We start from the raw sequence: 12,559 nt of genomic DNA on the forward strand, positions 1-12,559 counted from the left end.
TGATGAGAAGTACTAGAGGGGACGGGAGGACCTGCCCCATCGCTGCTGCTGGCAGCGTTAGAGCAGAGCAGCCCCGCAGCCACCTGCGGCTGCCCCAGCACGCAGCACCAGCGACGCTTCTCCAGCCCAAATCCAGGTATTTCCCAGTACTTGCTGGTCTCCTGTGACTTTCTCTCCCTTTAGGCTCATGTAAAGCACACCTCTGCCCTAAAACAACCCCACTGTCCTGCAGAAATGGGACGGAACCACAGGAAATCTTTGTTTGCAGCTACTGGGAAAGCCGGTGTCTTTCCCTCACCCTTCAATTTTCGGGTGCTCTCTCCATGTTGTTTCAGTGAAACGTGGTATCTTTCAGACAAAGATTATTAAGTTTGAGAAGAACTGGAAAAAAGCTGAGGTCTGGGAAGCAGAGTCTGAACAAGATGTTACGGCAGCTGTTGGAAGTGTCCCTGCCATAAGGAAAGTTGCAGAACAGTTTTCATCAGTAGATCCTTCTTCCATGTGCTGCTACCTTTGGGGAAAGAGGGGAAATTTATTTATTTTGGTTTTAATCAGTTTTTGGCTCAATATATTCCTGTGTTTTGCACAAAGGCCAGTGTTTGTGTTGATATTTCAAGGACCAGCTTATTCAGGTGGTTTTTTGTGTTTCTTTAAGTAATGATGGAGGGAGAAAAAACATTCTAAATGAAAAAAAAAAAGTTCCACTCTGCACCTTTGAAAAAAGGCTCCAACTAAAAGAGGTGACAGTTCTTACCACAAAGGGAGGCTCTGAAGCCCGAGGAAGCAAGTTAAAGAAAATGATGACTAAAATCTCGTCCTGCTGGGAGGTGGTTGGGCGGCGCAGGAGGTACCCGAGGGGGGAAGCGTGAGCCCTACACGTGAACACCGGACAAGGTGCTTAACCGAGACATCCCTGCTACCTGCTCAGAGGCATTTTCAGAGGCCACTAGGACATGCAGAGATACATTTTCAGTAGAAAGCAGCTTCTTTGTGGCTCAGTTCTGCTCTTCGTTTGGCCATAGCACCCTTGGAAGCCCTCGCCACGCTTCCAGCTGCACCTGCACTGTCAGCTCAGCAGCCACCTCTTCCCTCCTGGAAACAGAAGTTGGGGGTAAAAGGAAGGAAACAAAAGCCAAGGCACCAAACGTGCACTTCACTAAGGTGGTGCAGGAAAGGGCTTTCCCTTCCTGATTTGCTCTTGTGTGAACGCCGTGCGATCTGTTAAGGTTAAAAAAGGGGATGCTCAGAAACTGCTGTATCAACTGTAGGAAGGCATTGGGGTTTTTTTTTTCCTTTCTTCCCCTGGCAAATTTGGAACAGCACTATCAGTTTTGCCCAGACTCCTTCATTTCCATTGGGATCCAAAATTTGACTAGAAACATTAACAGCCAGGGAAGCATCGGGTTGTAAAATTATCCTTCCTGCGATCTAAACAGGGTCATATCGCTGCAGGGTTTGGGGCAGGGGGAGGAGGTCCCCAGGGAAAAGTGAGGCACTGGAGGTGGCTGTCCTGATTCAGAAACCAGCACGGCAGCCAGCACCGAGCCCAGACCCCAGCACTGCTGCTGCAGAGCGCTGAGACACCCAAGGGGATGGCTGTGAAAGGGAAACTTCAAAGAACGGAGTGCACGCAGGTGTGCTCGCAAGTTTCTGGTGATCCTTAGCTCTTGGACCTCTCACCAGAGAGATCACATCACCGCTCCTCCCGTCCATCCCACGGTGGGCAGCACACTTGGGTAGTGCTGAGGGTGGTGGAGGGCAGCAAAGGGGTTCACCAGTTTCCCCAGCCCTCCCAGACAGGGTCAGAGACTATTCAGCCCGGGTGGGCTGGCAAAACACAGGACATCTGAGACGGGACCTGAGAAAAAGCACAAAGAGCATCATACCGAGCTGCTCCTCCCTGCACAAACCCTTTCTCCCAAGCCCCCCGATCCTCCCCGTGCTGACACGGGTCAAGCCCCGGGAGAGGCACGGCTGGGCACTGGTCAGGCTGTGCTTGCCCGGTGTGCCGGGATGCCGCACAGCGCTGGGAATGCCACACCGTTTTGGTTTTAGAAATGTGCTCAGCCTGCGGAGGGCAGAAGCCTTCCCCGAAAAACACAGAAACTTTTACAGCTGTTGGGAGTTCAGTAAAGTATAATTAAAACCAAATTCCTCGCGGAAGGTTTAGATAAAATGCAGCCCTGAAACGCAGCACCAAAAGGGGGATTGGCCACCGCTCTTGCCAAGTCAGAAACTGGCCTAATTGCTTCCAATTGTGTTCTTCTGCAGCTGAGATCTGACCCAGCAGAGGCAGAAAAAGTCTACTATTTACATTTTTAAAAAAAGAAAAAAAAAAGGAAAAGAAAAAGAAAAGAAGAAAAAAATAGATGCTTTGGGAACACTTTATACTACTTTATCTCCAGCAGGCCAACCTCAAGAAAATGTGCGCTATTTTAAGATAGTCCTCAAGGAATTTATTTTGGTGTGTTTTGTCTCAGAGATCCTGATCAACACTTAGGATTAAATAACCACCATTTAACCAGATCCTGGAGCACAGCTCCAGCCCTGCCTTCCTCCCTTTGCTTAAGCAAGAAGGGAAGTTTAAGGACCCTCTTGAATTTTATTCTTGTGCTAGCAAATATCCTCCTGGTGAGTCCTGTTTGTTTTAGAAATTAAACACAAAATAAAGCCAGCTGCTTTTGGGGTCAGTTCTTTCCCTCTTATATGCAAAAGCCACCATGCTCCTGCCGTTGCGTGGCTCTGCTGCTCCTACACGACAAAGGTTTCTGCATTTGGCTGGGCTGATGCACGGCAGCTGTACAAAGGACAACCTCGCTGGTGTTGCTGCAGGAACGAGTCCCCCTGGAGCCGGCACAGCAAGAGCTGAGCTGGAAGGAGGACAGCCTGTGAGCAAGGCTGCCTGGCACACCTCGGACCCATCCCCACCAGGCACAGCTCGGACTGGCGCTCCCCTCAAGCCACATTTGTCTTTCAGATATGGTTGGGGTCAAGTTTGGTTTTCTAGTGGTTGCAGAATAATTAGGTCTGGCTGAACTCTTGCTTTTGATAGTTATTTTGAGGTCATTGCCTCCCTCGGAAAGCTGCTCTGCTGACCTGAGCACTGTGGTTTGCTACAGCATCCCGTTAGCTACAGCTGACGTGATGAATAGCGCTGCCTTCCAACTCAAGTTTGCATTTGTGCAAATGCAAGGATTACAAAATCCCATTGATATGATTAATAATCCAGTGCAGCCAAACCACCTCCATATAACCTCCATCTCCCAAAAGCCTGATGCAAAATATGTTTTCGCAACTATAAATCAATAAACTTTGCTTAATAAAAACTGCTGTTACTGAAGCATAGTATTAAAAGGTTCTTCAAGATGGAAGAGTGGCTTTGGCAGCTGGCTGCAACAGATCACATCGTTTTCAGTACAGCTCGCATGTATTTCATCAGAAACAAACGCATATGGCTGTGGTGGACTGACGACGGCGTCTCCTGCCATCCCAAACGTCCTGCAGTTGCACACCGGTCCGCACGGCTGCCAGCCCGTGCCTCAGTTCCCCGTGCCTCTCCCGGTGCCTGCCGGCTTTGCAGCAGCTGTAGTTTATTACCACTGTCTGCCGGGGATAAAGCTCGCCATGGAAAACGTCAGGCTGGATTGCATTTTAATTTAGTGAAGGCCACAATTCAGAAAGCCGGGTTTGCTGCTTTTTTTTTTTTTATTTTATTTCTTTTCTAAGGGCTCAGATTTTATTGGTGAAAAATTTAATTTTGCAAAGCAACGCGATCTTAGACAAAACTCTCCAGACAGGACGAAATAAAAGCCAAACGGCCAAGTGACACAAGCAGAGATGATATCTGCTCATAAATTCCTTCAATATGAGAATGCCACAGGTCTGCAGGCAACGACACCCTCCTTGCCCCTGCGAACGCCCTAGCAGGACATTTTCAGGTGTTATCATCAGGTATTTCAACACCTACTTGGCCACTAGCCAGGATCCAGGCTGCCTAAAGCCAACTGGCCAACTCTGCGGTGTGAGTTGCACCCCAAAACCTGGCAAACACCTCGTGCACCCACACAGCATCCCCACGACCGCGGGCAGCATCTGCAGGGCACGGTGGGTCAGGTACGCTGACCTGCCCACAGCGCACGGAGCACCCTGTGCTGCTAGTGGTGAGAGAGCTTGTACCACCGCTCTCCCTGCCCTCATCTGTTTCAGTCTAAAAAAGCTCCGGATCAGCTGCAGTGATCCGAACCTGGAGCTACTCTCACCGATGGCAAACCAGCAGCCCCCCCAACCCAGCCGCCCCCCATCAGCTCCCCAAGGCCCAGGTGCCGCAGCCGCGGTGCACGGGCACCGCTGGCATGGGTGGCAGTGCCAGCACGTGGTGCCTGCCCAGCGCGGGGTGGGTTCCCCGAGGGAATGGATGGGCCGAGCTTTGCCTCTCTTCTAGCCCTGTTTTCTACGGCTTTGTGTACATTTTGTGTAAACCAGAACTATCATGGCCTCCAGTAAAGGCTGGCTCCCCGTCCAGCAGCCTGGTTTGCTGCCTACAGCTTCCACCCGTCGCTTCCCGCAGTCGCTCGCTCCCATCCCACAGCACCTCCCCGTCTCAGCTGCGCCAGCATCCTGGGTTTGTGGCTGTACCATGAGCTGACCCAAATTAAAGATCCTCTTCCTCCTTCTCCCCTCACCCCTTTCACAGCCTAGGCTGACTCCCTGGTCTGGCGAAACCTCAGGTTCCCCTCCACCCCCCTGCCCCGCTACAGGCAACAGTTCCACACGTGAGCTATCACAAGCGATTGCTCTCTGGCTGCTTCACCAGTTGCTTCAAAGGCGCCCATCACTGACCACACAGTAGAGGGTCAAAATGGGAGTTTTAAACAGGCTGCAGTGTTACAAAATCACCCGTGACCACTCAGATCCTTTAATGGTTACCAGACTCCCTGCTACGGCTTTGGCTTAGATCAATTTGCTCTGTTCCTCGGCAGGGAGGAGAGCTGAAGAAGAAAGTTCAGCCGCAGGGACACAAGCCACTCGCTCCATGGGTCACAGCGTGGGCTCTGACCCATTTTATTTATACATCCAGATGCAGGCAGCGACAGGAGCATCGCCTGGCTACTGAGTCACAGCAGGGAACATCTAACGGGTGGTGCCCTAAGAACAACCAGAAGTTTCCGAAACGCTTCCAGATATGGACATTTACAGAGGAAAACTAAAAAAAAAAACAACCACCAGAGAACAAACAGAGCCCAAGAAGGATTTCATACTGATACCCATCTAAAAAACATGACGCCTGAGAAATAGCCAGTGAGAAACAAATCAGGGTGCTAAAGAACACAGGCTAAGGTTAATTGCCTTAAAGTTCAAGTTTCATTATCCCACATTTTTCGTTGGCTAATGGGAGAGGAGGCAATCATTCCTGCAAATACTGCGTAACTAGTCAGCAATCCTGAAATTAAATAGAAAATGTCATGAGACAACTTATTTGACCCCATTTCGATTTATGCAGCGTCATTTTTATCACAAGTAGAACAAGTCCAAGCCACCAAACAGAAACCCAGGAAAATAAAGTTTCCTGGAGAAATGTGTTCGGAACGCTCTTCAACACATTTGCAGCAGCAGCACAGCAAGCCCAGTGATTCATACAGGTCTGCTTCGCGTGAGAATAAACCTGTCACCGGGAACGTCTGAAACGGGATTAAACCTGTTGTGAAAACACTCACGGAGTGGAGGCCGACCACCAGGCACACTGATACGCAAACCTCTCCAAAGGCTTGATCTGATCAGGTGTTTCTACCGACCCCTCAGGACTCCTGGGCATCTCTCCCTGGTTAAAAGCAGCCTGGCTTGGTCACCTTCCCAGACCTCTAAGATTCTACACCGTTATTTAGGTATCATACCCAATCCACGCTGCTTTTACTTGCATGCCAATCACTTGCAGCTCAGACAGCTAATATTCTTGTGCATTAGATTTTTTTCCCCTTTAAGATTTGCTTTCGATTCTGGGCGTACATGCCCACATCCAGAACTGCACCCAGATTTGCTGCCATGGTAATCACTGCTTAGAGCAACCGCGGCCTCGACATGGAAGCTCGCTAACAGAGATGGCAATTTGGAAACCATTGCTTTTTATGCTCAAGTATTACTACCAAGTGATTCGGTGAAAACATATGGCCCATAAAAGGTGATGCTCCTGCATCCCACTTGGCACAGCTCCTTCAGACACTCCAATAAAAGGCAGAATAAAATCCATCAGTATAGACCACCGAGTATACTTAAAACTTTATCGCCGAGTCCTTCGTGACAGAAATTCAGCTGGAATGCTCAAGTAATAAGCACTGAAGGTGGCTTAATGAGGGAGCGACCTAACATCAGAGGGGAAAAGCCTTGTAGTGAAACCACGAATATGGCCAGAACAACAAGAATTACGTAGAGTCTCTTGAGGAGCGAGTAACAACCACCAGGAGACAGCAGCCAGAGGGTTGCAGCCACTACTGAGTGAGCAGCAGACACGCATGCTGATGAGGGCTTTAAGTTTTGATGGTCTGTTTTACAGCAAAAAATACTGGATGACAAGACAAAGAGGGAGCAGTCTGTAAAAGAAAGGACAGCTGGTTGACAAATAGGTGGGAAACAGCTGAAAAGCTGCAATTACACTGTGCAGTAAAGTGGGAGTGTGCGTCCTCAGCTTTCATTTGCCTGCCGAACCGGTATCCCGTGGAGAAACACGAGGGTTATGAAGTACCACAATGAACAGATGGATGAGCCTAAACACAAACTACAGGGTATTTCCTATGAAAAAACAACTGGCCCAGCATAAATAGGAAAAAGAAAAGAAAAACAAAAAGAGAACAAAAAAAAAGAAAAAAAGAAAAAGAAAAATATTTCAGTCCTTGCTTTCAAGGTTCCATACCACGGGTTGCCTATTACACCCTTGGTGTAATTCACAGTTGACTCTGAATATTTTTTTGAGGAAGAGAAAACTCAAGCTACAGTATGGTGCAAAACTTGTGAACTTGTGATGAAAAAGTACCCACCGCCGCAAAAATGGAAGCCTTTGCCAAATAACGGGATGATCTGAATTGATTGCAAAGGGATTTGAGCTTCCAAATTCTAACAACATCCTCATTAAAGTAATTGGAAAGGTGGAGCTAGCAATGCTTACCCTGGCTGATTTAACAGGATTTACTTGGCTATTTCTATATTGGTGACTATAATTCTGGGCTGTCCATGTGAATACATGAAATTCAGTATTATAGCTTGCAGAGGTTCAGGGGCCCTGACACCACCAACACCCTGCTGGCACCAGCATCTCCTGCACCTGCCTTTCGCTCCCGCACCCTGCTCACGGCCGCTGCTTTTCTTACGACTTGTATGAGCTCACTGCAAAGTGCTCACCCTTCTCAGCTGTGCATTTGGGGAGATCCCACCAATTAAAGGTGGAAAACCCCAGATGCAGTATTATCATGACACCTAAGGAAGAGCATTACAAGCAGCCGTACAAGTGCAGCAGGGAATGCCACAGGAAAATGCTTTGCAAATGACATTTTAATGCAGCTGTTTGGCACCAATACCTTAATAAGTAAAACCTTCTTTGCTTTGTCTGGTTCTCCAAGAGGTTTTTTTCCATGCCTGTACCATGTGTGAGGTTCCCTGCCTGCTCACGTGTTTTTGCACCTCTGCTCAGCTGGGAACGTTTAGAGTCCGCAGGTCTGCTGGTCTCAATCTGGACGGGATGGGAAGATAAAAGCCTCCAAGATCTCACATTTCTACCTGGTTTATTAAGGCCAGTGGCACCCTGCGGCAAGGGCTGCTGTTATGCAGGCGTGGGGGAATATGCCCACAGGACAAATCCATGGAAAACCGCACTCCGTTATCACTATTGCTCGCGGCAGTTATGTTGTCTTGCAGAGTTAACTCAGATACTCTGTTTTAGCCTGAAGTAAATCCTTCCCTAATTAGCCTTTTAAGGGATAACCCAGATAGCGCCAGGGCCGTTTCCTATACGGACTCATGAGCTGGTGCTGCTGCACTCCCCGTCCAGCTTCTCCCACATGGATGCACTGGAGCCACAGCTGGTGTTCCCATTGCTACTGCAAGGACCACCAAAATTTCTGTGCGCACTTGTGTGCTTTCACCAACATCCCACTGCCACAAGAAGCTGAGGCTCCTCGCCAGGCCCCCCCATTCCCACCCGGCACCCTTCTCTACCCACCTGAGAGCTCCCACCACCTCCTTCAGCACCCATGGGGGCCCCGGGAGCCTGCAATTCCATCGTGGCTATTGACAGAGGGAACCAGCACCTCTGGGCAGCATGCACCAAAGCAGCCAGGCACGCACCGTGAACACAGCAGTCATGGCTCTTGCAAGATGTTTGTCACTTGTTTATATGCCTAGATGCACTGGGGTGGGGGCTGGGGGGGTGGGAACGAGTCAGTCTGTGTACGCCAGACATGACTGATGTTGGGTTTTGAAAGAAATTAAAACATTTTCAGCTTTACTCTAGGAGTAAGGGCACATTGGAAAGGCTCCCCACCTGCTATTAAGCTGGTTATCAATTCTGTAGCAATTTAGTGAGGAACAGTAAGCACAGCCGTAAAAACTGATGAAGAAACTCCACCTAAGCACACAGGGGATAGTTCTAGATTATCTAAAACCTCCCCAGAGATACCCCACCTGCAGACCGCCAGAGAGCACGGACTCCTGCTCCTGGGTTAAACAGTTAAGAGCCTGGGGGGCAACCAGCAGCCTCCCAGGCTGCTGAGGGTAAGTTCCTGAGGTCAGGGGTAGCTTCCATTAACACCACGGCAGCGGGTTCAAGCCCTTTTTACATATTTCAGGCAATGCTTTTTGCAGACCAAGATCTGCCACTTCAAAAGGAGCAGACAATGCATATCTGATTTGAGCAAACACCAGTGCTCAGATTAATTTAATGCTTACATCTAAAATTAGCCTGCCTTTTTAAAACGAATTCCTCCGGGCTTTGACTCCAGCATGATAATATTTCTTGATGGCGAAGCGACCGCCTGTCTAACGACACAGACCCAGAGAGTTTCATGATAGCCCTTCATATGACTCCGGAGCTATTAGCAATACCATTACGAAATGTTCCCAATTTTCAAACACCTTGGTAGATGGGGACACAAGCTCTGGTCTGGGGAGGACCAGTCAACCACCTCGCCTTGCCTCCTGCTACAGGTGGTTTTCTTCATTTTTTTGTTCTTGTTGAAATTACTAAACTATACCCAGGTCAGCACAGCCCCAGGGGGGGAAGCTGGAGCGCAAACCTTGTTTCACCAGCAGTATCAAAGCGTTCCTGGGAAGAGCGCAGCTTAACAGGCTGGTCAGGTTTTGCCTCATTTTCACAGTGAGGTTTTCGTCCAGCAATAGCCTAGCAGGAGAGCGATGTCTCTGCGAACAGCAGGATAGGGGGGAAAATACCATCACAGCAACTCCCTACAGCCTTTAGTGCAAACAATCCCAGCCAAGGACTCTGGCAGCTTGCTTAAAACCTGTTGCTGCAGAGGCACCTTCCCCAGTTTCATCTAAGCCATCCTGGTTCCAACGCAAACCACAGACACGGGTCTCCAGGTATAAGACAACAAACCGCCACCACCGGTCTCTGCCCAGAGCACGTGCTGAGCAGGGCTCCGTGTAAAACAGAAAGGAAAAAGCTGCTTACTCTGAGTGTCTTTGCGATCGGGGAAGGAGAGGATGGGGGAGAATCTGACTGAGCCTTCCTGCTGCGAGTATACTCTTTACTCCTGGTGTACAAGGACGACATGGCCTCGCGGGCTGGGTGTCTCTGAGAAGCAATACAAGTCTTGCTCTCCTGTCGCTCTAAGGCGCTGGGCAGGTCCTTCTTCCAAGGTCAGAACAAACTAATTAAACTATTCACAGCTCTGGTAATTAAACCCTGCTGTTTAGGGTGTGTAATTTTAGGCATTAATCTGCTGCAGGGAGAGCTGAGGCTCCACAATGTTTCTTGTCCGAGAAGAAGAGGAGAAAGTGTCAAGGACTCGCTGTGCTCCAGCGCCGGGCGTTGCTCCGTGCCAGCATCACCGCCCCGGCCCCATCCCGATCTCCTCGCACAAGAACTTTCCTCTCATCCAGAGCCTATGCCCCAGGACCAGAGCGATCTCCCCCCAGAGCTGCAGGAGGCAAAAACTCCCGGCTCAACTCGGAGCACTGGAAAATCAGCTGGGTTTATCTAGACACGAAGCTTTTGCCAAAAAAGAAAAGAAAAGAAAACCAAAACCCGTTCTACTCCGGAGCGCTGCTGCGAGCTCTCTGCTGTCACTGCACGGAGCTGCACGCTTTAAGCAAAACACGAAAGCATAAATCAGGAACAAACGCTGGTTTGGAAAGGGGCAGTCCAGATGAAGTTGTGTTTTGTTCCGTCCTCCTCCTCCTCCTCCTCCTCCCAGGCGCCGTTACCCGCACGCAGCCTTCTCCGGTCCCTCCCGCCGCTGCCTTCTGACATTCCAGATCCTGACTCGCTCCGCCAGGAATGCTGGAGGGTGGCCAGCAGCAGCGATTCACTTTCAGCTTGGGATTTGGGCTGCCACTTGTAGGGGGGGAAAAAAAGGGAAAAAAAGAAAAAAAAAAAAGGGGGCGGGAGGAGTGGGGGGAAGAAAAGAAAATAACTTACGAGCTCCCAAGGCCTGACGGGCTGCGAGCGGGAGGTCAGAGGCAAGTCGACGGCAGTTTGCAAAGCTTAAATTCCAGCACGCGTTTTGCGGCTGCGACAAAGGGAGATATTTTAAAGGACACGGAGCAGTACATACCATTAAAGGGAGGACACACTCATGCAGCACAACAGGATTTTTGTTGTTTGCTCATAACCCTGTCTTGTGCTGCAAGAAGGCGACATGGAGCTTGTGTAATGTACCCTTACTCAAAGGAACATTTGGGATTGAGGAGGAGCTTGGAGGATAAGAAAAAGGGTGGAGAGAGCATGTACCTCTGTCAACAAAGTTCCAGCTAGCTCTTGTCTGAGCCATGCTGCTGCTACACCAGCTAGCTCACTGGGAAGCATCTCAGGCGATGGCGAGATTGGTCACTGCAAAGGCAAGCGGATGTCCCTCAGGTCCCATCTAAACAAGCACATGGGATGTTCATTTGAAAAATGCCCACAACCACCCAGTGGGTGCACTGACTTAACAGCTCTCATCCCCCAAGTACAGTCTTGCAACCATAAGGTTGCCAATCTACGCTTTCCTTTGCTGGAAAGCATCAGCCCAGGTACCTGCACCAAACCAGTTCCAGTAAGGCAGTGTTAGCAGACCAGTACCACAGCGAGGGATGTGTCCTCATCTGGACTCATCCACACCCACCTGAAACAGCTACTGACCGAGCCCCTGGGTGCCTGGAGTTAACCATTCTGCTCCAGCTCCACAGGCTGCTTTGTCATCAAACATTTCCTAGCAAGTGCAGAAGAATATCTATATAAAGATAATTTAAAGAGTATTACTGTACTTATGTGTATCACTGTTGATTTGAAATACTGCCCCTTTTTCGCACACTGCTTGGCAACTGTGTAATTTTATTGACACATAGTTGGGGAAGGGTGCTTGGAATAGCAGCTGCATTAATTTCTCCTGCCATCCAGCACCTTCACCATCCAGGGGCAATGCAGCATTGCCATGGAGAGAGGAAAGGGGCTGCCAGATTGTCCTTCTCTAAGAAAGTAACTTCCAGATCAGGTTTCTACTGGATACTTCATCATGAGGAAGGAGGGGACTCATTATTCACTGGCTGCAGGAGGGTGAGGGGAAAAAAAATAAAAAAGGCTGGAGAGGTCTAATTCTGCCTGGCAATATTTCTGCATTCCCTTCTAAAGGTATGGAAATTAAGTCCAGACACACAAGAAGGTAGTGACAGGCACCCCGCTGCTCAAGGAGGCCATGGCAGGACCTTGATCTTTCCAGCCTCCATCTGTTGCACTCATCACCCCCCCCCCCCCCACTTCTCCCGGCACTCTGACCCTGCTGCACAGCAGCAACACGGTAATTCAGACATTTTAAATGCATATTTATAGAACGTGCACACAGGGCTGATCGTTTCACACTAGTCTCAGTTTCTGGGATTTCAAAACAGTGAGAGTAATTGAAACTGGGCTAACCTGTGTGGCCGCCAGCAGGCTGGAGTGTCCCAATCACAATTAAAGTCTGACAAAGCCCAGCTTAGTCACCAAGGTGGAGCTGCACAGCTCAGAACTGCAGGGATTTGCTTCCCCTCCCGTCCAGTCCCAAACAAATCGTAGCCACATCCCTCCAAGGTTGTGTTTCTGCTGAGGAGGGGCAGGAAAGCTCCAAAATCAACATTTCAGTACAGAACTCACAGCCAGAGCCTCAAACCAAAGCAAAAACTGAGCTTTCTATTCCCTACTAATTAAAAGTTAATTAGTCATCCAGTGCAGATGCCTCACAGATTGACAAAACGCGTCTTGGTGGACAATAACTCGTTCTAAAAAGAAGGGGTGGCATGAGAATTAGCATTCTGATTAGCAGGAGAAAGGCAGCGGAATGAGATGCAAGATGGCAAAACACGCCGGGTTTCACCACTG

The 12,559-nt window shown here is 49.4% G+C and overlaps 1 protein-coding gene across 4 annotated transcripts in view; it reads right to left on the reverse strand.

Annotated features, from left to right (window-relative positions):
• Positions 1–12,559, reverse strand: part of PPP1R12B (protein phosphatase 1 regulatory subunit 12B) — a 122,288-nt gene that overhangs the window by 19,674 nt on the left and 90,055 nt on the right. Inside the window, exon 1 of one of the 4 annotated variants that reach the window (XM_037410289.1) lies at positions 9,674–10,415. The exons of the other annotated variants lie outside the window; for them this stretch is intronic. Within the exon in view, the coding sequence (XP_037266186.1) occupies positions 9,674–9,775 (102 nt within the window). The 5' untranslated portion in view covers positions 9,776–10,415. Of the gene's footprint in view, positions 1–9,673; positions 10,416–12,559 lie in introns of those variants that run through there. 4 annotated transcript variants of the gene reach the window in all.

This window comes from Falco rusticolus, chromosome 17 (genome assembly GCF_015220075.1).
Source record: "Falco rusticolus isolate bFalRus1 chromosome 17, bFalRus1.pri, whole genome shotgun sequence".
NCBI classification, from domain to species: domain Eukaryota; kingdom Metazoa; phylum Chordata; class Aves; order Falconiformes; family Falconidae; genus Falco; species Falco rusticolus.